Source organism: Labeo rohita, chromosome 4, assembly GCF_022985175.1.
Source record: "Labeo rohita strain BAU-BD-2019 chromosome 4, IGBB_LRoh.1.0, whole genome shotgun sequence".
NCBI classification, from domain to species: Eukaryota; Metazoa; Chordata; class Actinopteri; order Cypriniformes; family Cyprinidae; genus Labeo; species Labeo rohita.
This window is the reverse complement of record NC_066872.1, coordinates 38,562,682-38,590,457: the sequence shown is the minus strand read 5'-3', so window position 1 is coordinate 38,590,457 and position 27,776 is coordinate 38,562,682. Positions and strand designations below refer to the sequence as shown.

Below are 27,776 nucleotides of genomic sequence, written 5' to 3'. Positions count from 1 at the left end.
CTCCAAACTTTGGAAGTGAAGATTTATCCTCTGCGCCACTGAGTTTATTAGTTTTTAGGTGGTTTGGAAGGGGTGTTATTGAGAGCTTTGTTTTATATGATGGAAAATCTCAGCAACGGTGGGATTTGAACTCAGGACTCCAAAATTAAGATGCAAAGATTTATCTTCCGTGCCACTGAGTCTGTGGACTTTTTGGGTGTTCTGGATGAAGTGTTATTGAGAGCTTTGTTTTTTTATGATGGAAAATCTCAACAACTGTGGGATTTGAACTCAGGACTCCAAAATTAAGATGCGAAGGTTTATCTTCTGCGCCATTGAGTCTGTGGGTTTGTTGGGTGTTTTGGAAGGGGTGTTATTGAGAGCTTTGTTTTATATGATTAAAAATCTCAGCAACGGTGGGATTTGAACTCAGGACTCCAAAATTTAGAAACAAAGATTGATCTTCTGCGCCACTGAGTCCGTGGATTTTTTTGGGTGTTCTGGATGAGGTGTTATTGAGAGCTTTGATTTATATGATGAAAAATCTCAGTAACTGTGGGATTTGAACTCAGAACTCCGAAATTAGAAAGCAAAGATTTATCTTCTACGCCACTGAGACTGTAGACTTTTTGGGTGTTCTGGGTGGGATGTTATTGAGAGCTTTGTTTTATTTGCTGGAACATTTCAGCAATTGTGGTATTTGAACTCAGGACTCCAGAGATTTATGTTCAGCACCACTGAATCTGTGGAGTGGAACGTTTTTTTTTTTAGATGTGTTATTGAGAGCTTTGTTTTATGTGATGAAGAATGTTAGTTACTGAACCACAGAGTTCAATTTTAAAATGTTTTATTAAATATATGAGCTACATACTACAGTGGGATTTAAACTCAGATCTCCACATCTAAAGCCCAATGCCTTTTTTTTTTATCTGAGCTATGGAGCTTGTAGAGTTGTCAGGTGTTTTGGACAGAATTTTTATTTATATACAAGAAGGTAGTCCAGCAATCCATCTTATTGTGAAAAGAGAAAAGACATATTCAGTGGTCTGCGTTTGTTGTGAATTTCAGAAGATGCATATTAGCATTATTATTGTATTGCATTGCGTTATATTAAAAAAAAAAACTCTTGTGGGGAGGGGAAAAAAATATATTTCAAGCAGTCTGTCAGATGTCAGAACCAAATGTATCATAATACAATCATAATTGTATTATAAAAAAAAGAATAAGAACTTTATTCAAACTCAGACTGATAAACACAAACTCATAATATGCAAATAACATAATTGCTTATTCAAATATATTAATTCATGCCTGGAAGTGCCTACAGACCTTGATTAGCTGCTTCAGGTGTTTTGAATCAGGTTTGAGCTAAACTCTGGAAAGTGGCTCACCTGGAGCAGGAGTAGACAGCCCTGTTTTTTAAAGTCTGTTTGCTCCTACTTTTTTTACTTATTGTCCACAAGGTGGCGATGACGATAATCATCCTCCAATCAAAGGAATCTATGATAAATATATACGTTGTCTAAAAACAGAGATTGGATTTGGGAAAAAATAGCTTTAATTGAATTTCTTTGACTTGCACATGCATAAAACAGTACATAGTACATGGTATTCACTGATATGGTTATAGTATAACAATATCAAGAGTTTTTTTAGGCAAAATGAACAATTTTCCCTCCCAATAAAATTACGTAAACGTCCAACTAGAAAATGATAAAAACATGCAGCAAATGGTCACATAGAGTATAAAAGAAAGACATTAAAGAACAAACTACTATTTTGATTTGTCATCTTTGGTTTTAGCTTGGTGCAAACACTGTTTCAGTTACTGTATATACTGCAGATCCTAAAAGAATAAATAGCATTTTACTGTGAGTGAAGCTTATTGTTTCATTGTAAAAATCACAGAGACTTTCAGTTTTTCAAATTTCACAGTTACAGGCTTAAGTGATGATTGTCATGTTTAAACAGTCTTAGTCGTAATCTGTGGTGCTGGTTTCAGGTGAACGTGAGGACGCTTCAATGAAGAGTTCATCCTCTTTTAGCATGCTCTGAAGAACACAGGAGAAACTAAGGTAAGGAAAAGAGACCACAGCATATACAGTACAGCAGTAATATTATGTTTGTCTTACAGTCAGGTTGTTGATTCCCTCCGAGAACGCGCCAATCTGTCGCACTGTGCCTTCAGAGTCTTCCATCTGCACAGAGACGGACTACATCATTTAAAGCATCTATGATGAGAAAACTTGCTACGTGGAATTGCTTATACCTGCTCCAACTGATTCAAGCTGTCTTCATATATGCCAAGGCCTTTATGGAAACTGCTGTTCTGAGGCATTTGCACATCCATGGGGCAAACATACTCTTCCATCTCCTCCTGTCTCTTCCGTCTCAATGTCCCAAAACTTCCAAAAGACAGACGTCTTGGCTAAAAGGAGGAGAGGATAGCAAAGGTCAGGTCAGACTTTACCACAATGCTGTTATCAAACAATTACATGTTCAACATATGTGACCCTGGACCACAAAACTAGTCAGAAGGGCTAGGATTTTTTGAAACTGAGATCGTCTGATAGCTGAATAAGTAAGCCTTCCACTGAAAATCTGGAATCTGAGGGCGCAAAAAAAAATAAATAAATAAAATAAAATAACACTGAGAAAATCGCCTTTAAAGTTGCCCAAATGAAGTTCTTAGCAATGCATATTACTAATTAAAAATTTACAAAATATCTTCATGAAACATGATCTTTACCTAATATCCTAATGATTTTGGGCATAAAAGAAAAGTCGACAATTTTGACCCATACAATATATTTTTGGCTATTGCTACAAACACACCCGTGCTACTTTGTGCTCCAGGGTCACATATAAATATGTTCAAAGACCCACAGGTGTACGGTTACTTACCTTAACTTTGGCTGTGGCCGTGAGGACTGTGTAATCTGGGTTTTCGAGATACTCCTGCTTCAGCCTTTGTGCCTCTGAGCCGATCAGAACATGGAAGTGTGTCGCAAGGTGGCGTCGCAACAGCGTCTTATTTGGTGGGATGTTAAGAAGCAGAGCCATTGTCTCAACATTGAAGCGAGGCTCTAAAACCTGAGAAACGCCGGTTAAAACATAAGTAAAAACAACTTGGATAGGATCTTCGATATCATGTGTCTCACTGAATGTACCATTAGGCCTCCATGGACTCCGCTTCCTCTCAGGTTGGGTGCATACTCTGCTAGATCCACTGAACGAAGCCACTCCATCACTCTGTGATTGGTCCATTGACAGATTTCCGCTGGTGTGGGATTATTCTAATCAAAGGGGAAAAAATACAGCAAAAAAATCATCAAAGTCATATTCAAAGTGAATGGAGCAGAGTATAATGGCATGATCTGCTACCTCTGTCGGTCGGCGGCGGAGGCAGCTGGGGTCATAGCGGTTGATACGTAGCACCTGAATGGCCCTCTTAATGCTGAGATGGTGAAGCACACTACCCACTTTGAGACCCAGCAGGTCATCCTAACCAAAGATATGCAGAAAAAGTCAAAAGTTACTAACATTAATAGTTTTTTAAACACCAAATCAGAATCTTGATTTCTAAACGATCGTGTGACACTTAAGACTAGAATAACGGCTGCTGAATATTCAGCTTTGCCATCACAGGAATATAGTTTAAAATACATTAGAAGGTATTTCAAAATAGTAATAATATTATTAAAAGGAACCCTGTGTATTAAGACTTGATTGGCTTAATACAACATAAATTATGTTTTTTACTGGAATATGTAGTAAAAAACTATTATTTGATGACGTCAAATGGTTGCACCCTGTGAGCTATTGGCTACCTGTTGCTATTTTAAACGCAGCACAACTCAAAATAAAATACTGATGTGATGCCACATTGTGCGGCTTTTGGTTGTAATTTTTTTAAGTCGAATGGCAACAAGAGAAGTGATGTAAGTGTTCACTGTTTTCCTAACGATAAGAAGAGGAGAAAAGATGCTTGTAGACGAATAAAACTGACCAGCATCTGTGTTCTCTCCACTCCAGCCCTGATGCCTTTAAGGCTTTTAGTAGATCACAGCTACTGATAGAGCTTACAGATGGCAGAGACGAAAAAAAAAAAAAATGCTAGATACCATCCTGGCAGGATGTAAACATGTTGACGCTTCTTGTGACGCCACTGCCACAACTGAAGGAGTTTCTTGGCGCGGATTTCACTCGATATCCTGGGGCGTTTACACTCCTTATGGGGAAAAAAAAAAAATCAATGGTACGGCATTCGGTTTAAGCCTACGCTTATATATCCATCACCATCTGTCAGCTCTTTCAGTAGCAGGGGTCATCATATTTTATTTTCCCGAGTTGTTTTGTGGTAGAAATAGCAATGTACCCATGTACCCATGCACCACTAGCTCACTGAGTGCAACCATTTCACATCATTGAAATAACGTGAAAATATTGTTTTTATAGTCCAAAATATCTATAAAAACAATGTGAATATTTTTTTTTAGAACGTAAATTTTTTATGGGTTTTCTACTAAATATTTATGGTATATGAAGCCATTCAAGTCTTATTACCCAGGGTTTCCTTTAAGACTTACTTATTTGACACCTACCACAGTCATATAGTGAAGCATGCGTCCATCCACTCTACCCTCGTCAAACTGAGATTTATACTGAGGTAAGCCGATGTCATCCAGCCATCCTTTGAGATAATTACAATAATACTATTGATACTCGCTCTCTGTAATAAAATGTTATTAGTGCATCCCTACTACTAGATATATCAGTCCTAAATATCACATGGCAAAACATATCAAAAAAAAAAACATAGCATGATTATTGTTACTTACGAGTAACCCAGTTGTAGTCCAGTTTACCCATGGTATCGTCCTCCTCTGAGCCCAGTGACTGAAGAGCCAGCTGCAGTTTTTTTCTATGTAAAGGATGCCTGATGCCCATCTCCTGAAGCACAGATAGAAACATCATACATTGCACAGAGTAACCTAAAATTATAAATGAATAAAAGTACATGCATATTTGAAAATAGGGTTTTTTTTTTAAAAACACCTTTTCTAAATCATGCTGAGACGCCTTCAGTAATGTCTGTCCAGAGCTGATACACTGCTGAGCCTGATTTACATACAAGTCCAGTCCCTGCTTCTGCAGCCACTCGCAAACCTGCTCTTTACTCCAGCGTGAAAACGGGCTGTCCAGCTCACTGACAGAGACAATACATACAACATGTTGTAGTGCTCGAGAAAAGAAAGCAGCAAAAGAACTCTTAATAATTAAAACGTACATACTTGTTATTGCTTCGTTGTGGATCTCGAGACCAGCCCAGTCTGGGTCCCGCCGTGGCTCGTACTCCTCCTCTCCTAAATGCTGACTCTGGAGAATCATCCAGGTCATCTGAGGTGGACTGACTTCTCTTCATCCTAACGCAGGGATTGTACATTTGCAAAGTTATATCATCTTCTTAAAGGAGTTGTTCACTTACAGAACAAAAATTTACAGATAATTTACTCAGCCCCTTGTCATCCAAAATGTCTTTCTTCAGTTGATAAGAAATTGTTTTTTGAGGAAAACATTTAAGGATTCCTCTCCATATAGTGGTGCCCCCATGTTTGAACTTCCAAAATGCAGTTTAAATCCAGCTTCAAAGGGCTCTAAACAATCCCAGCCGAAGAAGAAGGGTCTTATCTAGCGAAACGATCTGTCAAACATGGGGGCACCACTGAAGTCCACTATATGGAGGGCATTCCTGAAATGTTTTCCTGAAGAAACAAATTCTTTAGACAGAAGAAAGAAAGACACAAACATCTTGGATGACAAGGGGGTGAGTACATTATCAGTAAATTTTTGTTTTGGGAGTGAACTTCTCCTTTAATAACCAGTGAAACGTATACAGTCAAAAACATTAAAAGACCTTCCAAATAACTTCATGATCCCCTTTGATTTCTTCTTCCCTTCAGGCGAGAACATCTCCAATGCTTTCGGCTTCTGAGTTTGCACTCCAGCCAAATCCAAGTGCTCGGTCCCCTTGCGCTCTCCTTCAACTGCCAATATATAACCAATAATCTATTAACAGTGTGAATCTTAAAAAAAACCTGCCAAGAAATGTGCATACATCTTTAAATTATTAATTCAGGTTAAACTTTAAGCATTTATACAGCACTTTTTACAGACAGTGTTTAGCCTATCTCACCCAGATTTGGAGCGCTGCTTGTCATCTTGTTGCTTCTGATCTTGAAAAAGCCACGTCCAAAAGAGGAACGCATTTTTTTAGAGCCAAAACTCTCGTTGCCTCCTGAGCTGGCCTGAGTCGGAGAGATGGATGGAGAGCCTCCATTTTTACTGGTTTCCTCCTGAAATATTACAAGCAAGTTTAATGGTAATAGATATTGCACTTTTTGTTTTGACAAATGTTTTTAAAGCTTTTTCTCATGCTGATGTTGATCTAATTTTACAATGAACTAGTGAAGCTGGCATGGATGATGTGAGATGCTGTAGGGGGAGCCATTGTGCTTAAATGAGAACAGTGACATTATTATGTGCAAGTAGAGTTTTTAACCAACAGGGGGTGCCAGAAAGCTAAATATGCAAATTTCTAACCTTTTAACAGATCTAATTAACATAATTCATAATTTCTCATATGTGACCCTAGACCACAAAACCAGTCTTAAGTAACACGGGTATATTTGCAATAGCCAAAAATACATTGTATGGGTCAAAATTATCGTTTTTTTCATTTATGCAAAAATCATTAGGACATTAAGTACAGATCATGTTCCATGAAGATATTTTGTAAATTTCCTACTGTAGATAAATCAAAACTTAGTTTTTGATTAGTAATATGCATTGCTAAGAACTTCATTTGTACAACTCTAAAGGCAGTTTTCTCAATATTTTGATTTTTTTGCACCCTCAGATTCCAGATTTTCAAATGGTTGTATCTCAACCAAGTACTGCCCTATCCTAACAAACCATACATCAATGGAAAGCTTATTTATTCATAATTGACCCCTTATGACAGGTTTTGTGGTCCAGGGTCACATATAGATTAAGTTGGTACCTCATTATTGCTTGTCAAACAAGACCTTTCAGGTTGCTGTACTTCAGAGACACTGAAAAGAGCAAAATGGAAGAAATCAAATCAGTCACAAATTTAATAATGTAATAATTTATAATAAAGATGTGCAATAAAGGCAGTAATGCTGATGCTAATAACCAACTAGTTAATAGTGAGAATTGGACACTAAATATTCTTATTAACTCGCCAGAATATTTAAAGTGAGAAGGTTGCATAAAACCATGCATTTTAAGGTTAGACCACATTTTTATGTTAAATCCATTATTGTATTGTACATAAACATTTTACAGTCTACACACAGTATTTAGTTCAATTGCATAAGTAACTATAATTAAATTACAGAAAAAAAAATATAAGTAATCCCTTATTTTACGTAGTAACTAGTTACACCCAACACTGTCAGGGTGTATATGTATGATATGATGAATTGCATCTGATATATTTTTTTTAATTAATTATAATTATTCTTATGTTTACCTTAATTTCCTTAAATTAAAACAAAAAAAAAGTTTTTAAAATTATTTTATTACATTTTTGTACACTTCATAGAAAGTGCCTGAACATCAATACAGTTCTATTTTTTCAATCTCTGCTTTGCTCCCCAATCATGGAAAACATTTGAGCATCAATATATCTTTGTACGAACTCAGTTTAAATAACAAATGTCTACAGTAAGTAAACGGACCTGTCAGTGGTCTCAGCTGCAGATTTGTGCGTGGTCACTTCAGGGAGCAGCTCTGAACATGGAATGAGCTGAGGCTGTGGAAGAAACAACAACGACACTGATGGATGCGAGTATGCAAGACAGAAGTATTTTCTCTGAGGAGTCAGATTTCAATAGATAAGAGGACCAGGCAGTGACCGGTCTGAAATGACCTGAAGTCACAGGATGCTGCTCCCAAACAAAAACAACAGAGACGTTCCATGTCAAAAAAAAAAGGTTATGCTTAAATTGTTATTCTCTGTCAGACCATCACAATGAAAGTACTGCAAGGAGGGGGTCTGAAAGGAAGTCTGAGGAACATCCTGTGTACATAAACCGTGTATGTGTGTGAGACCCTTCATACTTCATCAGTTTCCTCTGCGCCTCCTGTGGAGACCATCTCGGTGTCACACAGCCCTTCTCTTGTGTCGTCATCCCTGGGTTTGTCTGGGAAAACAGCACAAGTCATAAGACAGGATAAATCTATTAGACTGGGGCGCAGACAAAGGTTTTCTGGGAAATATTCTTGAGATCAAAATCTTTTTGAAAAAGACTGATTAAGCAATGAATGTTGTTTAAAATATTACTGGCATCAAGTAACTTGTAAATGGTAACAGGAGATTTACCTACACTATAGCAGAAATGAAAAATGTCAAGGAGAAAGTTTATAGCATGATGTTGTAATATGAGCATTTTTTCCAAAAGGAAACAATGTATGAAAACAAAGATGCAAACGTGTGCCATTGACATTTCACCTTTCGAAGCCTGCACGGACATCACCATATCCTGAACTCGCCTGTAACGGATCAGAGACTGTTGCAGCTCTTTTATCTTCAAATCCTAAAAAGATTCAGATTAAAACAGTGTAAAATTGAATAATCAAACTACAATATAATAAAAAAAGTGTTTTTTTTTTTTTTTTTTAAAGAAGTTTCTTATGCTCATCAAGGCTGCAATTATTTCAAAAATCAAAAATACAGAAAAAAAATAATTTTGTAAAATATTATTACATTTTAAAATAGTTAATAATAGGAGTTTTCTATTTTAACACTACAAATTGCAAATTTCACAATATTAGTTTTTTCTGTACTTTTTATTAAATAAATACAGCACGAGACTCATTTAAAAAAATAAAAAAACTCATTGTTTTCAAACTTTTGAACAGCACTGTGTGTATGTGTATAACTAACTTTTTGACTTGTTGATCTGTCTACTTCTACATGCATGCATTTAGGCAAAGTCTGTTTAATTAGAAAGATTGTGGAGATGGTTTAATTATAAACTACAGTCTGTGAAATAATGTGTGTGCTGGCAGGTGGTTGATGTGATCGTCGCAGCAAAATAGCGGGACATCATATTGTTTACCTTCTCTTCATTAGCTGCCTTCAAGGACTCAACAGCACTCCTCATTCTCTGCACCTCCATGTCTGAACACACAAAAACAACTGCAGAAATGACATCTTATAGCACAGAACATGCTAAACATTTCACAACAGGACTGCCTTTGATATTTTTTATGTCCCTGGAATGACTAAAATGTACACCCCAGAAACTATCACGCTGGAAGTAAAGATGATTTGCAGTCTAGAGTAAACACTGTGAGACAATAGGAGCACGTATTGCAAATCTGAGAGCAAAAATAAGAGCAGGGGAGTTTGCAGCCAAAATCAGGTCACCATCAATCAAAAAGCATGTCTAGACATGTGTAATACAAACCTTAATGTACCTCATACATTCCAACACTGTTTTCCTTAAGCTTACAATGTGCTGGAAATGGGATACTTTCTCCATCACACTAAAATGTTTTTGTTCCTGTCATGCACTTAATAGTGGATTAAATAGCTGCAAAATATGTCTGTGCAGGACTCCCTTTCGATAGTGTACACAGTGGAGTTGCGTTTTCCACTCATCCACCATATTGATGCCAATGAGTAGAAACAAAGATGGTGAATACAAAAACATGAACAGAGATAACAACAACAAAAAAAAAAAAAAAACACAGATCATTGGATTTTTTACAGATAACAAGCTAGAACAGACCCGACCAACTCATTCTCAGACATACAGATGAGGTCAAAAGTTTGCACACACCTTGCAGAATCTGCAAAATGTTAATTATTTTACCAAAGCAGTACTGACCTGAGCTTTTTCACATGAAAGACATTCACATACAGTCCACAACAGAAAATCATATCTTAGTTTATAAAAATTACCCCATTCAAAAGTTTGTCTTGTTTGTCCTGAACAGTTAAACTGCCCTGGGTGAAAACTTTTTTGGAATTTGAAAATCAGGGTAAATTTAACTTATTTTGTCTTCTGGGATCTTCAGTAGCTTCCGAAGGGCAGCACCAAATGAAAAAATATGATATTTAGGCAAAATAAGAAAAATCGGACACATCTTCATTTTGTTCAAAAGTTTACACCCCCAGCTCATAATGCATCGTTTTTCCTTCTGGTTCATCAGTGAGTGTTTGAACCTTCTGTAATAGTTGCATATGAGTCTCTCAATTGTCCTCAGATCCAAAAATGGATCTCAAAATCATACAGTCATTGTTGGAAAGGTGAAATATCTTATTCAGGTCAATACCAAAAAAGAAAAAAAAAATGTATTTTGTATGATCCCTCTTATTTTGGTAAAATAATTAATATTTTGCAGATTCTGAAAGGTGTTTGTAAACTTTTTTAACCTCAACTGTAAATGTAATACTACAATGCACCTACATGCACAAGAGAGATTCAATCTATTACTTTCTGTAAATATTTATTATTCATCTTACTTTATAAATGTCTTAATTTTGAATTAGGCATAGTTTTGATACAGCACAATGTGCATATTGTACCTTTCTCTCTGTTTTGTGACTGTTCTGTGTTTGGGACTCCTGGCATGCCCTGGTCCTGAAGTCTTCTAAGTGCCTGTTCTCTGTCCTCCAACTGCTTTTGTAGTGATAACAGCTCCTCCTGACCAATAAAGTCCACAATTAACATCTTCAGTTCAAATAAGCTCACCACGTGCCAACCCCAAATGCACTAATCTAATAATATCAGATATGAAGAAAATAGAGCAAGAGACACAATTTTACACGATTCTGTCCAGCTTTGAGCATGTGGATAAATTTCATTAGCTTGGCACATTCCAGTGGCTAGTCATGAAGGTTAGAGTGAACTACACAGGAATTTCACTCAGTGATTCATAGACAAAAGTGCTTGCTGTTACACTTCACTGCTGTTAATCTTGTGTTGTGTAATTATCACCTGACCCTGAGGCACTCGTACTTTGGTAGAGTTAAGACTTCTCTCATACTCTTGTCTCTCGTCCTCCATAGAAGTCAACTGAAGGCGCATGTCCTTCACATCCTGATAAAGACCCTGAGGAGACAAACCATTAGATCTATAAGTCAAAGAGTCAAGAAGAACTTTGTGACTTGCAATGCTAAATGCTTTAAAAAAAAAAAAAAAAAAATCTCAAGGACACTAACAAAGTGGAAGAAACTCTCAAACTGAGAACATAAAAGTAGACTTAAAATGAAATCTAGATTTTCATCTAACACAGAGGAAACCTAGCCCATTCTTTTGGTCCACTGTGGATTTCTGGTTTCTGAAACTGAAGCTTCCTTTTGGGCTCACGCAAGTGAGAGAAAGCTGAATGGGTCCAGTGTAGTCTGGACTCAAACGGGGCAAAAAGCTTTATAACAGGAAATGGCTCTGGCACTCAGTGTTTTGCTCTCACCCTCTGCTGGATAAAGCTGGGGGCTTAAGCAGCAATGAATGTCACTATGGAAACCACAGGGTGGTCAAACCATAATAGCCAGGTTTAATTTCATTAAATGTTCAGATTGTCAGTGCAGCTCATTCTGTTCTGCATTCAGTGCACTTTTAAGGTTCTGATTAATGACTGGAGACTGTAATTTATTAGGCCTGTGGAACTCTGTGCCCTATGAAATTTCACAGTGGTGATAATGCAAACATGTGCTCCTTACCTCACTTTCTCTGCAATCCCCTTCTGCAGCAGCTAGCCTTAGTTTCAGACTTGATACCTCGGTCAGCAGTTCCAGTTTCTCCGTCTCTAAAGCACTCCTGCTAAGCAGCTCCTACAAACAATTTACATATTGGTTTTCATTTTTCTATTCCTTTAATGCTGACACTTACAACCATGTGTCAGGTGTGTTCACACTTGTCACGTTTGGTTTGATTGCTTTGTTAGTGCGGTTCATTTGGGTAAGTGTGAACGCTGCCATCCGAACCCTGGTGCGCACCAGAAGAGCAGACCGAGACTGCTAAAAAGACTGAATACTTTTAAATGAACCTATGCCTTTAGGTTCACTGTCAAAAATGCCAGTGTGAACGCTAAGAGGACCAGGACCAAATGTATCATTTTCCATTTTGGTCCAGACCAAATAGACCAAACATACCAAACTATAAGTGTGTACACACCTTTAATGTGGGTCTCAATACGCTTCCAACTGAAATCTGGTGTGATTCGAATGAAATATGAACACAACACGCACCGAATACCTATAAACTAACCAAAAACAGGATGTAATGACAAGATGCAACATTATGCGGCATGATTTGACCAAGCAGACCAGGACCAAATGGGCCAAACAAACTGAACTAAAAGTGTGAACACACCTTAATGTGGGTCTCGGTCCACTTCCAAACGAAATCTGGTTTGATTCGAATTAAATATGAACGCAACACGCACCAAATACACTTTTAGTCGAACACACCTTTTGCTTGGGGTGTTCGGTAAGGTCTGTCATGATATATACGTCAATCAACCCTAACAGGGTTGTGATTGTATCACTAGTCCAGCACCAAATGTATTGTTTTCTTTTCCTGGTCCGAACCAAATCACTCAAGAGAACCGAACTACAAGTGTGAATGCACCCTTAAATGCTGTGCACTTCTATTATTGAACATAAGCTTATAAAGTAGACCACACACCTGCTGTAGTAACTCTTCTGTAGCATTCAGTTTCATGCGGTGTTCCTCAAGGCTCGAGTCTAGGTCCCTTATTTTTTCTCCTTGAACTTCCACCTGGTCTGTCAGAACACTTACCTGGGGGATCAGAGTGAACAGTTTGTGTGATGTGTGACATTTAGAAACTACAATTGCTGTTTTCAGGCAGGCACAAAACTTCAAATCTGACAAGAAAATCCCACACAACCTATAAAGTCTCTCGGCTTGGTTTTGACAACACACCTGGAGCACTAGACATTCTTTGTCACTTTCCAAGCGTGAGAGTCGCTCCTGGTAGACCAAATCCCCTGCTGCAGATCCATGGCCATTGGTCTGGAAAAATAAATGCTTAGAGTGTTAGATTCTACATTAAACATACACGGAAACACATTTCCAAATAGATTTACTGGCTGTGTGGTGTGATACATATTGCATTCTTGAAAAAGCAGGCACTAAACAGTCAACAAAATGCAGTGAAATGAACTGAAATGACCATATTCACTCAAACGCCAGTGGGACCTGAATAGAAAATCACATGCTGCCATCGGTGAGTCATGTGGGGTTTGTACGGATGATACTCTGCTATTTGAGATGCATGTGAACGGTTTTCACACTGCAAGATTTCGCTGCCCAGGAGTGGAAATTTTATGCATGCTTCAGGTTGAATGTGGAAAAAGGGGCCGGGGAGCTGAAATGTGCTTAACCCGGATGAATCATGACTGGAGTTAAGGATGGAAAATGCAAAGGGAGAAAATCTTACGTCAGACTTGCAGACGAATACATTATATGAAAAAAAGTAGTATTTTCGAGTCATTTTTGCATCAAACAGTTTACAAAACCGCAAACTTTATTATATCTTCTTATTTTAGCCTCTTTTTTTTAAACAAGTAAACCCACCAGTCGGCCTTGTAGCCACTCCATCAGACCCTCAGCTGTGGTTTCGGACACCTGACTGCGCAGACCCTCCTTTTCCTCAGGATCCATCAAGTCCAACGCAGCCCTCAGGTCCTCCAATAGGTGCAGCACCCGAAGGCTGCCCAGGAATGGTGAAGTTGGCGACTGGCAATCAAAAAGGCCATTTGTGTAGTTCATAGCCTTAGAACCTGAAGCAAGTGCAGGAATGAGGATCAGTGAATGGATTTAGGGATAAGTTAAAATGTAAAATTGAATTTACTTGATGGACCCAAATTAAATTACATTTTTGGGTAAGTTCACTCTAAACCTGTATGTTTTGCTGTAGCCACTTTCAGCACTTTCCAAAAACAAAACACAGGTTGGATGACTGTGGCCGCACTTCTCGGGTGGCTTATTGTCAGATGACGTCCACTGCCATAATTACAGAGCGAATGGAAAAGCACAACCTTCAACAAACTCACTCTTGCTCCGAGCAAAGACATTCATTTTTTCTCTGATGTGTCCCTGATGTTCCCAGAGATGGACAATAATGTGGTCGCATACTGAATAAGCATTAGATTTCATCAGTGCTGAAATAGTGGAAAAAGCTCGTAATGGTGCTCATTACGCATACTCTCAGTTCGTACAATCTGCAGAAACACTCACAGTGCAGATTTATTTTCCTTGCAAATTTACGGATGTGCATTGACCTTAAAAATTCTTTCAGATAAATTGGGTCTACTTTTTTTTTTAAATAAATGACTACATTGTTCATGACTGTGTAGAGCTGCAAATAATAAACAAAGAAAAGAAGAGAAAGAATCATTTTTGTATACTGGATTTTTTTTTTATTTACTTAGTTGTACCTGCAATGATGCCATCCATCTGCTCCAGAGCAGCTGCCAACATTTCACTTGCATCGCACATCATGATCACTTTTCTTGAAACCTGCAAATGTAAGATTTAAAGGTAAGCAAGGACATTGCTCTCTCTCATTTTTTTTTTTAAGAATAATTTTAAGAATAATTAAGAATAATAAATTTACTGTCAAAAAAGCGATTAACAGTTAATCCCTCTTTCTATATGCTATATCTCATAACAACAATTATAGTGAAAATGGAAAAAAAAAAAAAAAAAATCCATTCTGCTTTCTGTCTATCTGATGGAAAGCAGGCATTAGCACTAATATAAGGCGTTTCTTTCCCACTACGCAGAATGGGAGGACGTGTGTGCAATAATGACACGATTCTCCCAGGAATTTTCTCCGCTGTGCGCTGGAATGCTTGGAATTCCAGACCTTCAAAACAACGTCCCACAGGCTTCATGTCCAGTCTGTTAGTGCCACTGGCCTACAGCTCGACAGAAGCCTCCCTTCTCCACCCAACAGGTTGGATCCCAGAATGAACCCTGTAATTACTATTTCAAAATTAATTTATATTTGCAAGGCAAATTAAATCTAATAGACGGCTATGCCTCACTTACAATCACATGTCAAAACATGCATGAGCAGCTGCTTAAATGTGTTTAAAAACATCAGGTAGGTATGCAGGAGAGCTTATTGTTATTGTTAACTAAAATGAACTATTAAAAAATCTGTTAATTCACATAACGCTAAAATAAAATATTTTAGCGTTATGTGAATTAATTTTATTAATTTTAACAGACAACTTGTGATTTTAATAATGCATAAGTAAATAAGTAAATGCTGAAGTTAACATTGACTATAATTAATAAATGCTGTAGAAGTATTGTTCATTCGTAGTCCATGTTACCTAATGAACCCTACTGTAAAGAGTTACCTAAAATTTTAGATGAAAACTAAAAAAATACTAAGTATACCTGAAATTAAATAAATTAAAGAAATATTTAAATAAAAAAGAAACTAAAAAATTGGGACTAAAAAAAAATACTAAAACGGTAATTTAAAAATAAGTTCATACAAAATGTTAGGAAATATTACATTTATTTAGATATTACAAATAATAAGAAATAAACCATACTAAACTAAAACTAATGCAGGAAGGACAAGCACAATATTTTGTTGTGTTTAAATGTAACGTTATATTGTATTTACCTATTCAACCATAATGTTTCAAATATTAATAAATAGGTTAACTTTAGGCTTATAGGACAAGGGATGTGAAAACAGAATACAGGGGTCTCAAGATTTTTTTCTATATTGTTTTAGATTTGATATTTGGACAACTAGTAAACCATACTGACCCATCACTATATAGAACTACACTGCTGGTCACAATTACAAGCCAAAACAGTGGGGTAAAACACTCCAAAAAAATTACCTACTTAATTTTATTACAGACTGCAAGACAGCTGGAACTCTCAACAACTAACACAGAGGTCTTTGTTTGTCCGTTTGTCACCGACCCCCAGAAAAAGAGCACAGAAACAAGCTACGTTCTCATTCTAACACAAACCTATTCAATTATGAACTTATCTGATCAACAAGGACTGCAGAAAGGGCAAGACCGGCCCACATCATTTCACAGTTTTTATGTAGCAAGAGAGGCAGGCAGGGGTTTGTTTATGAATATTAGATTTTGTTGAGTCAATGGGTCCTTTGTACGCAAAGCTAGTTCAAAATACACTTCAGTAGCTTTTTTCTAAGCTGTTTTTGAGCACCATGACCAAATCAAGCTGCTTCTTCAGCCAAATCCTCACTGTAACTTCATTGACGAATGGATGAAAGTGCTAAAATAAGTTACAACATACTGGATTTGAATTGACATTCAGATCCATTACCACCTGTAGAAACACTGGCCAAAGTGAAGGTCCGCCCAGCTTACAATCCACAGCTTTTCCAGTTACTTTTGGCTAAAAGAAAACATTCTCCACATCCCTGGAGGGAAAAGGAGCTGTATTTAGTCAGCTGCCTGCATCACTTCCTATGGGGAAGCCCTGGATATCTGGCAGTTTCTGTAAATAGTGCAAGGAGTAACTCTGAAAGTGAATATTTGCTTAGAAGTGTAAAAAATGATCAGGACGTTTAAGAGTATGAAATCAAAAAGCAATTATATGACTCACTGATGCTTCATACCATGTTTAGTATTCTCTATACTCTACAGACCCAACAAAAGAAACTAAGCTCAAGTATGACCTGGGGCCAGTTGCATAAACTTAGCCTCGATGTTAAGACAGTGTCTTAACTATTAATCTGACTAACTAGCAGTTAACCAAAGGATAATCATTATTATTTTTTGGATTCAGCTTAGAATAATTTAAATTTTTCTGTAACTGTTTTTAAATAAATTATTACCAGTCTTAAAGAAAAAATAGCTGACTAACTTTTTAAGACTAGTCTAAACCTTTTATGCAACCGGCCCCTGATCTATCTCTGATGAGAACCAGGTCTGATCTGTTCTTTTCACGGATATTTTGATTTTCCATTTCACGAAGCCTGGACGGAAAATCATATGGATGAAAGCGAGCCCCTCGTGATAGTGCGGAGTAATCTTTGGCTGCAAGCGAACTTTTGAACAATACTTTCCAGTAGTAAACGCCGGAGATTTTAATCAGTCACAAATGGACTGTGGAATTACATTTCCATACGGAAAGAGGGGAAAAACAGACTTAATTGGCTGTAGTACTAAATATTTTGTCTCAGCCAGAGGCCATACGCGTACCATGCACCAATCGCTCCGTGACCCAGATGACCAGCTCCATCGAGAACCTCCCCCTTCTCCCATATTCCTGAAAAACTCCTCCAGATGTGCGCTCCCTCCACATACCTTCACAATCAGCACTTCCTCTAAACATAGATATGGTACAGCCCGTCCTCAGGCCAAAGCACTGTCAAGCCCCTTGTGAAAATTAATTTGAGTGTTTTACTAGTAAACATACGATAAATCAGCAGACCACATATTGCCTTACAGGGTTGTTAACCGAAGCACTGTAGGAGGGATGGTTGTGACTAGCTGGCTGGGTGCCCAGGCGGTCCTACGAGTACAAAGGTAGAAGTCGTTCTGATTTATTTACATACTCTGACGTAGGCCAGATGTGGAGATAGGGGACGGAGTGGGGGTAGTCTGAAAGAAAAACAACCCGCTGCCCGTGCCGTTATCCAGGCTGAGCCTCGTCCCAAACGCACTCAATCTCTCAGACGGATCGTGCTACTGAGCTATACACTATGCAAACACACAGATGTGACACATATGTGGCCTTCAGCATTAAACTAGCTCCTAATCATTTGGCTGGATGCTGGAGTATGCAAGTTTTCCACATTGCTTCAAGTTCCTGAATGAAAGTAAAAGCATATCCCATGTTGTATCACTTGGTTTTATAAAGTGTTTTAATGGCAAGGCATGATAGCAGCATTCCTCTTGTAGAGGAGTGAACTGTCAGCCGATAAAGAACAGAGACACATCACTCACCGCACATCAGCGTTTCCCAACCATTTTTGTCTCAACATACACCCACAGTCCCATCAGTAAAGCCCTTGATCGACACAATCCAGAAATGGGTTCTTATTCAATATTGGATCATTTAGCATTAATATTAATATTACTATAAATACAATTGATTCTGGGGTGAAAAACCCATTCATTCAAATGTACAAAACATATTACAAATGGACACACATTAAATATGTTCTATGATTAAAAACACCTTAAAAATAATAATATTACTTGTCTCGTTTGTTTCATAGCTTTAACAAAAGTTATACTATTCTTAATTGTACTAGCAAGATGTGTTGCAAAAATAAATGTTATAAGTAATATAAAAATGATATTATGTGTTTGTGTATTTTCTATATTATAAAAACAAATATATATATATATATATATATATATATATATATATACATATATATAAATATATTGTTTTTCTTTATTATATTTATTAGAAACATGCATATAATTATATGTATTTATACATCTTAAAAATGTATCCATCCAAAAAACATTAGTTGTTTGACTTGACTTTATTTTATTTTATAGGTTTAACTAAAAAGTTGCACTATCCATATTAAGTAATATAATAAGTAATATAAAATGAGAGAGAGATCCTAAAAAAATAAAAGAAAATATTATTTGCTTGTTTATTTTATAGGTTTAACAAAAAATTGTACTATCCTTAATTTTACCTGAAACATTAAATAATTGTTATATATAAGATATAAGTTAGAGAGAGTGTGTTTTTTTTTTTTCTAATATATATATATATATATATATATATATATATATATATATATATATATATTCTGACTCAACCCTATACTGTATGTGATCACATGACTGCTAGAGTTTTTTTTCTTTCTTTCTCACAATATTTACAAAAACATCATTAAAATATCAATTTCAAAACCAAATGGCTGATAATGCGTTGATTCTGACATTTTGTAGCTTGTCTGTGGTTTGATCAAATGAATACAAGGAAACATGTGGAGGACAAGATAGGAAACATCTGACCCACACTTCAAGCCCGCATGGAAGTAATTTGGGGTCTTATATTTGAAGAAGAATAAAAAAAAAAAAAATCCCTGATGTCATAGCTGACCTTTTTCCACTGTGAAAGGCCACAGTTCCTCCCTGGAAGTTACATTAAACACAGGACACAGGATATACTTACACGCTTCAGGTTTGAAGTCTTTACAGTACCAGGGTAAGACAGTCCTTTAATTTTACAGTGCACACAGAATCATGACCAACTTCAGATTTATGGGTCCTTCACACACAACCAAGAGTCACACCCACAAGAGAATTCAGCACTGTAAATGAATGATATTCTCCAACAAAAATACACATCCACAAGTTAAAAAAAAGAGTTACTGTAGCTCATGCCCAAAAATAGCATCACCTTCCAAAAAGTGGAAGATCTGTGGTTGATCTGTTACAAATATAAAATAAATAAATAATTGGGATTTTGTAGAAATTAGTTAATAAAACGTGTTACATTCATTTAAAGTGTCTGAAGTGTATGATTAAGTATGAAAAACAAGACAAAGAATGAGTAAACAAAAGAAAAAATACTGAAAAACAAAACAACATCATTCTAACTCATAAACGCGTAAACGACTCTTCAGGTGCGAAACCGATTCAGTGCATTATTATTGTTTAATCGCTTTTTCAAATATCGGAAATGGCTTACCTTCTAATGTAATGAGAAGTCCTAACGTTGTTTAAAAGGATAAACTTCTTTCAGCAGATGTATGTGTCCGAAATCAACATATAATCCCGAGCGTCCCTCATATTATGACGTTCAAATGAAGTAGAACGTGTCTGCGCCGAGAAGAGCGGCGAAACTTTGGGACTTCAAGTTGAGAGTTGTGCGCCCAAGTGCGCATGCGCCTGTTTAACCAATCACAATCACAAAACAATCCACCGTTATTAATTACCTCCACAGAAACATATTTATTTTAACTTAATATTTTCATATACTTGAGCCTTCAGTGCTTATTTAAAGACTGATAACAAAGCAATAAAAATTACCTCCACAGAAATTAAATGGGAAGGATAGAAAAAAGAAAGTTAGTCGTCCAGGTAATTGGTCAGGTATGGTTCCAAAACAACAATAATCTAATTAAACTATCCATTATGTATTTTCACTGTCCATTAAAGGTTCTTAGATTGTTGTATTTAAATTAAATCAAATTATTTTTGCTTAAACGTAAGCAGACTGCGTCATCACGTGGTATTTGTTTATTTCTTCATCAGTGCTCAGGCTAGAGTTTGTGATGGCTATGGCGTTTTTGTTTATTCATAGAGATTGCCAAGGACAATTTCAGTTTATCCATTTGTTATAAACAGACTGATTTTTTTTTTTTTTTTTTGACTAAATAATTAAAAAGAACATAAAACGGCCTGTTTCCTCCAATGAGAGCTTTTAAATCCGTTGTTGACTAAATGTTTCACTTTATAATAATGTTCATTAATAATTCATTATTAAATATACAATTTTAAGAATTAAATAAAAAGTTAAACTACATGAAACATATGAATGACATGTTTTCCTATTTGAATATGCACAAAGTAGTATTATAACACTATGTTGTGTAATGCTTGTTGATGTTAGTGTTGAGAGTTACTAAAAATTTTTACGAAAATGTTTTATATGAAGTCATCTGCATAGAAACAAGTAAAAGCTGCCTAAAAAGGAAGAACATCGCCCTCTTGTGGCGATATTCAAATTTTATATACAGATTTCAATTAGATTTCAATATAATTATAAAAAAGTGTTATATACAATTTCCCATTTGATATCCATCTCATCATATTTTTCCCTATTGCTGTGTTCATTATCACATACGTATTATTTTCAAACATTTCACACTAGATGGCAGGCAAATGCTAGCTTTTTTTTAAGAATTGAAGTTTTATGAAACAGCTGTTTCTTTCTTTCTGAAGTAAGTGCTTTAACTTTATACATACTGATACCATTATTTACTATGGGATCATATAATAATTAAATTTTTGCATTCAAGTTGTGTTTGGATGCTCGAGGTTGCTAAAACATGACCCTCTGTCACCAGAATGTTCAAATATTGTCATTTCTGGATAAACTCATGATTTTAGGATTTAATGAGATTTGCTCGTCCATCTTTACAGTCTGAACCCAAAGATTTATTGTGTTAAGGCAGCGAAAAACAGCACAAGTGAAGTTACTTCTACTAACCTGTAATATTGGGTCTATTTTCTCTGCCTTTTGGATCGAGGCACTTCTGTGTCCATGGCAACCAGGCTCACGGGGAATCATTTTAGTCCTTTTTCCTCAATGGTACAATCACCCACTTATTTTGCCCACCAGACCAAAAGTTTGTACCTTGTGTGGGTCAAGTTGTCACTTTTGGAAAAGTACAAAGTGTACTGTGAGGAGGGAAAAATCGAATGATTCTGAAGAATACTAATACAGAACTTAGTATTCAAAATAACTTCCCAGTTGAATCCCGGCAATTATGTGTGGGCAGGGGAATTGCCGAATTTAGCCCAAGTGAATAGAGGCAGATACCTACCAAATAGTATTCAAAATCCTCAATAACAAAGCAGAGGCATTTTAAATCCATCTCTGAATGAAACAAGTGACTCACTGTGTCCAAAGAACACAGAGGACTCTCATTATAGCAAACACCTCACACCGAACCACCAACATGAAGATTTTATATAATCAGTTTTCCTTCCAGGTGTCACAGTCACAGAGATGATCTTTGTTTATTGCATTCACTGCATATAAGGACACAGCATGTTAATTAACAGGAAGGAGACCAGCAATCTCTTTCTCTCACCTGGGCAACTGCATGGTACCACTCACCTCTGTGCATGTAAGAATGTCATTTTCCCAGAAATAGAACACTTGTCCAATGCCTGTGATTAAAAATATACACACAAACATTCATGCAGTGGGAATTAATAATGTGTGCAGAAGTCAAATACATTAAAAGAGACAACTAATTTTTTTCTTCATAAATTACGCTATTAATAGCACTTTATTTTATTATTATTATTACTATATTTTAAAATTCAATTCAATTCACTTCTTCAGTGCTGCTCAAACATTCAGGCAGCGGAAATGGCAGCAAAAAACAAGTACACTGAAAGCCACAACTAATTTATTTGTACAAAACGACATATTAATAGCTAATAAATTATTTATTTTTTAATTAAAAAAAAAAAAAAAATAACCATTGCCCGAGCATTCATAATGTGTGCAAACATCAAACACAGTGAAAGCAACTACTAATTCATTTGTACAAAATAAGCAAAACAGCAGCTTATTTATTAATATTTTTTTAATCATTTAAATTTTGAATTCATTTTTTAAATTAAAAATTAAATGTCAAATTACATTTTAAACAATAATAATAATAAAAAATAAAATTAATAAATCAATAAATAATACATTTTAATAAAATTAATTAAAAATTAAAATTCTGTCATCATTTACTCATCTTCATGTCATTCCAAACCGACTTTCTTTATTCTGTGAAATGCAAAAGAAAATCTGAAATTAGCAATGTAACAATTCATTCAACTCACAATGTGATACAATTCATGATACTGGTTTCACGGTTTTTCTCATACTTTTTTTTTTTTTTTTTTTTTTAACAAAATGAGATTTAAGACAAACTCTAAATGAAAAGCTGTCATTTTATTATTGATTGGACCAAATTGGGCACATTTCTTTGTAAAACTGAAATATGTCAAATAACAAAATAAACCGAAATTTTAAAACAAACCCCAAATCAAATAAACAAATAAAAAACAAATAAAAGAGGCAACAACTGCAGCATGCAGCATAACCAATTTATAATATAAATTAGATTGTATAATGTAAAAATTTGAAGATCAGAAAAAACACCCCCAGAATGGTGTGACTTTAGCTTTGTAAAAATATAGTACATAAAACATAGCTGCATGAAACAAAAACAGCAAACAGGCTGAATGAGACTTAAATTCACTCTTTGACAGCAGGTGGCGCTTATGGAACAGCAGCAATACAGCATTTTCTTGGTTACTCCTGTAAACAAAGCAGTGCTGTGCTTTTAAATACTACATTAATATGCATTACACAGAGGTAATCTACATTTTTCTAAAGACAATCTGTTCCCTTCAGAGATTCACTCCTATAAACTTGTCTCATATTGGTATCGATTTCAACTGGTTCGGGGTGCATCGTTATTTATATCTGAAATGTTCTTTTAGACCCCATCAGCTTTTGTTGCATGGACAAAATCTGTTCATCAGAATATCTTTCTTAAGTTCTGCAGAAAAAACAAAGTCATACAGGTTTGAAACAACATCAGGGTGAGTAAATGATGACAGAATTTCTATTTCTGGATGAACTGAACTGTCCCTATAAAAACCTCAGTGAAAGTAAATAAGGGTAGTCTACAAATAGCCTTTCATAGAATGGAAGGTCCTGCGACATTCAGTAATTATCTGTGGTTGCCAGTAACAAGGAGCCTATGGCTCAGCAGGGGAATCGTGTTATAGGGAGGCACCTAGTAAAGAAATGCCCATTAAGTTGCTCTCAGTCAGATGGATGAGTTGGATCATGGGCTCTATAAGAGAAACACAGTTAGATCACTTATTAAGAGTCAAGTTTCTTCATACCTTCAAGGTTTTTAGTTTTAGTTTTAGTCATTATTCATTTACGGTCCTGCACACTTTTGTTTTTCCTCTCTAAATACTCACTCCGAAGCAAACTTACACCAAAGCAATGATGTAATTTACTCATCAAAGTCCCGACTGTCGTGAGCATGTTGGGGGTGGAATTGTTGATAATAATGAGCGTACAGTCTTAATGGTCATTCAGAGAAGTTTTAAGACGTGTTCCAGATCTGAGTGACTCAAGCAGTGACTCATGCATGGATTGGTCTGCACAGGACGTCACCAAGGCAAAAGCCTTTATATCTCTCTTTAATGTCAATGGGTTGAAATATCATGTTTACTTATTCAAAGTAAACTAGTAGAATTACTGTCAATTAAAAGGATAGTCTCAAAAATGAAACTTTTCTTAAAATTTATTCACCCTCAGGCCTTAGATTTGGAGAAATTTAGCATCACTTGCTCACCAATGGATCCTTTGTAGTGAATGGGTGCCGTCAGAATGAGAGTCCAAACTGCTGATAAAAACATCACAATAATCCACAAGTAATCCACACGACTCCAGTCATGTGTTTTTAACCCATTGGTATGACATTCGAGTTTTCTACAGCTTTCACAAAGTAACCCAGCATGAAAAATAGAGTCAAGAATGGCAGTATAAATTATATTCAGTCCGTACATTTTCATATTTTATTTTGGGAGCTATGCCAAGCCAAAAAAAAAAAAAAGATATATGCACTGCACATTCCTGCCCTAACAGGTCGCCTATGTGGTTGAAGGATAATGGCAAATCAGCTAATGTTGGATTAATGAAATTGAGAAGCTAATCTACTAATGCTACATGTATACTGTACCCTTTCGTCATACTGATGAGAGCAATATAGAATTGTCCTTGTACAGTAGATAAAAAGCCATTTTATTTTGGGTGCACAAAAGAACATTTAGCAACAAATATAACCAGACAGAGTTGTCTGTTGCTAACAACAACAAACAAGAAAAAACACAAGAGCATTTATGTTTATAATTATGTGGTTTAAAAGAAAAAGGCTGAGAAAAAAAGCTGATATGAAAAGCCATTATGATCTCATGAAAGCCTCAAACCAGTTGTTTAAAATAACCGTTTTCTATTTGAATATATTTTAAAATGTAATTTATTCCTGTGATTTCAAAGCTGAATTTTTAGCATCATTACTCCAGTCACATGATCCTTCAGAAATCATTCTAATATTCTGATTTGCTGCTTAAAAACATCTATTGTTGAAAACAGAGTAGATTTTTTTTTTTCAGAAGTTCAGAAGAACAGCATTTATCTGAAATCTTTTATAATATTAGGAATGTCTTTATCATCACCTTTGATCAATTTAAAGCATCCTTGCTAAATAAAAGTATTAATTTCTATAATTTCAGATAAATGCTGATATTTGGATCTTTCGATTCATCAAAGAATCCTGATTTTTTTCCCCATGCATTTTCAACCAAAATTGTGAAAACTAAGAATGTGATTATAAAAATGTGCTTAATTTTCCTTCAGAAACTTCATGGTTTCTTAGCGATAACAAGCAATGCCACTGCTTCTTCAGTGTCTTAGATGCTAATTCCCTTTACAGTTTCTTTAATATTCTTTATTCATAAGTCTCCTTGACTTCTTTCGTTCAAAACCGCATAATACTTTTGTGATAACAATGATTTGTCCTTTGAAATAAATGAGGTCGGTAGACAGTCTTTCAGACTTTCAGACAGTCTCTTCTGCTCCGCTACTCTGTATAATTACATAATTTCTGATTATGTGATTGAATAAAGAATAAAACTGACTACATACTTATGTCACGTCAAGCTACGGGGCCTGTTGAGATTATAAGTTTGATCCTTTATTCATTATTCGCTTTAATAACTTTCAATCTGTTTGTCTTGAAGTTAAACAGTAATTAAGTAATGCCACTCTGAGGAGAAACTCAATAAATTAAATGTATGAAATACAATCTTTCCTTGGAGCTTTTAAACACAATATGCTGGCAATGAGACCCACTTATCTGCCCAATTACCACACTGAAAACCTAAAAATGAATGATACACACAATTGTAATACAGTAACATAGATGCATTAATTAATCAAGTTGTTTTCATAAATGAAAGGAATTCGATATCTTTGTAAGGTTCGTCCGCATCTGAGGAAGGTATTTATGCTGTCTGGACAGCCAAACCAAATCACTCCTCAGCCTGAGTTATGCAAACTGACATTTCGGCATGATAAATGTAATTACGCATTACAGAGGGATTCGCATTAGACCACCTGTTCCAATATCATATCACTCATTAGTTCAGTTGTCAAGCTTTCCAACAAATGACATTGTGAGAGAAGCTGTAAATCATACGATGTAAGTGGCTAAAGAGCCGAGTGTCTGTTTCACGTGGGCATGAGCTCAGGTTGTTTAACGCTCGACTTCAGCTGTGTCTGAAAGCTGAAACTGATACCTTCAAAGCAATATAAGCAGACAGAAAAGCAAAAAAACACATCCAAATCTTGTTTAGTAAGACACAGGGTTTAAAAAGCAATTAATTTAAGGACAGTAAATGATATTGCAATATATTGCTGCTAAAAAAATACATATATTTTTACGTTATTTTTGTTTCGTTTGCACACAACAGTATTCTCATAGCTTCATAATATTACGGTTGAACCACTGATGTCACATGGACTATTTTAATGATGTCTTTACTACCTTTCTGGGTCTATATGCAGGGTCAGAATAGACCCAGCTCTTGGATTTCATCAAAAATATCTTAATTTGTGTTCTGACGATGAATGAAGGACTTATGGGTTTGGAACAACATGAAAGTAATTAATAACAGAATTTTCATTTTTGGGTAAACTATACTTTTAAGTTTTGGAGTTTTGTCATTGATGTTAAAGCCTAATTTATTTTTGTGCTCATGACTCACGAATTATTACTTTGAATGGCATGATTCATTACAATAACTGTCAAAATAGCAGCTTTTAATTTTAGTATGAGCCTGGGAGCTGGCGATACGGGGCTCTGTTTGATGAGAAATAGACTTGATAGTGATTTTCCGCAGAGAGTGTTTGTAAAGCCTAATCCTCTTTAGACATCCCACATTCTCCTAAAGAAACAATGTGAACAAATAAAACAGCAGCCAACATGAGGCTCCTGTGTAAACGTTTGTTGTGTTTAACGACTGCAGCCGATTATGTAACGGTGCTGGACGCTGTTTGGCGCCTTTGAAAGGAGATCAGGTGCTGGCGGGGGGTACGGCAAGGAGCTGATTGTCTGTCAGTATTACATAATTCTTTTAACCAAGATCATTATATCCTGCTCAAATGCTCGTTTGAAGTTATGTCAAAATATCAACCACCTTGAAGGTTAACAGTTACATAATGACGGTTCTGGCTCACCTGTAAAGGCCACAGATATAGCTCGGTGCTGCTTGCGTATGAGCCAGAAACACTGAACTCGCTAAACCAATTACATTTCTGCAGTCTAAATGGCTTGGGCACAATCCAGTGTAGAAATCCAATAATTCACCAGTGGAACTAAAATACACACATACAAACAGACTGAACACATCTATCAACAAAAGGATAAAGCCAAAGTATGCAGTAAGGTAAAGTTTTATATTTGCTGATTTTGATTCTGGATGTGAATCCTTTAATAGTGTTAGTTGATCAAAAGTAAAAATACTGAAGAAGAAAGACATGAACATCTTGGATGACACTGGGGTGAGTACATCATCAGGAAATGTTGATTCTGGAAGTTAACTAATCCATTAATAGTGTTTGTTAGTTGATCAAATGTAAAAACGTAAAATAGATGACAAAAAAAAATCACTGTAATTGGCTGATAATTAATATATTGTGCATGTTTATTGACAATTATTATTAAAAATAAAGGGTAGCTTTATTTATCTTTTGACTATCTGGCAGTCAACTCCTTTCAGTGTTCAATTGTAATAATATTTATCTCTAGAACTATCCATATATGACCGACCTCAAAGAGCTGAGAGTACTCAAACAATGAGATGTACTTGCAAGTACTTGTAATCTCAAAGTCAACTATACCACAAGACAAGACTGTCGTCTAAGGAA

General features: G+C 35.9%; 1 protein-coding gene and 1 long non-coding RNA gene across 5 annotated transcripts; one reads left to right on the top strand and one right to left on the bottom strand.

Moving 5' to 3' along the window:
* Positions 1-1,519: 1,519 nt before the first annotated feature.
* ppfibp1a (PPFIA binding protein 1a) lies at positions 1,520-19,914 on the bottom strand. Of its 4 annotated transcripts, none has more exons than XM_051107582.1 (25): positions 19,722-19,914; positions 14,483-14,564; positions 13,620-13,825; positions 12,966-13,055; positions 12,708-12,821; positions 11,741-11,851; positions 11,016-11,129; positions 10,604-10,721; positions 9,129-9,190; positions 8,519-8,603; positions 8,128-8,210; positions 7,746-7,819; positions 7,043-7,094; positions 6,176-6,335; positions 5,897-6,026; positions 5,274-5,405; positions 5,038-5,188; positions 4,821-4,932; positions 4,584-4,672; positions 3,364-3,483; positions 3,150-3,275; positions 2,884-3,072; positions 2,249-2,407; positions 2,112-2,177; positions 1,520-2,030 (listed from the first exon to the last, which is right to left on the bottom strand). In XM_051107582.1, the coding sequence occupies exons 2-25, from the start codon at positions 14,544-14,546 to the stop codon at positions 1,953-1,955; spliced, it is 2,685 nt and encodes an 894-aa protein (XP_050963539.1). In that variant the 5' UTR covers positions 14,547-14,564; positions 19,722-19,914; the 3' UTR covers positions 1,520-1,952. The 4 variants fall into 4 exon arrangements, with proteins under 4 accessions (XP_050963539.1, XP_050963542.1, XP_050963541.1 ...); XM_051107585.1 differs by having other exon boundaries at positions 6,176-6,287; XM_051107584.1 differs by having other exon boundaries at positions 11,037-11,129; positions 19,722-19,913.
* On the top strand, positions 1,979-2,319 carry LOC127163982 (uncharacterized). The gene is made up of 2 exons (XR_007827571.1): positions 1,979-2,054; positions 2,168-2,319. It is a non-coding gene; the product is annotated as an uncharacterized LOC127163982 (long non-coding RNA).
* Positions 19,915-27,776: the final 7,862 nt, after the last annotated feature.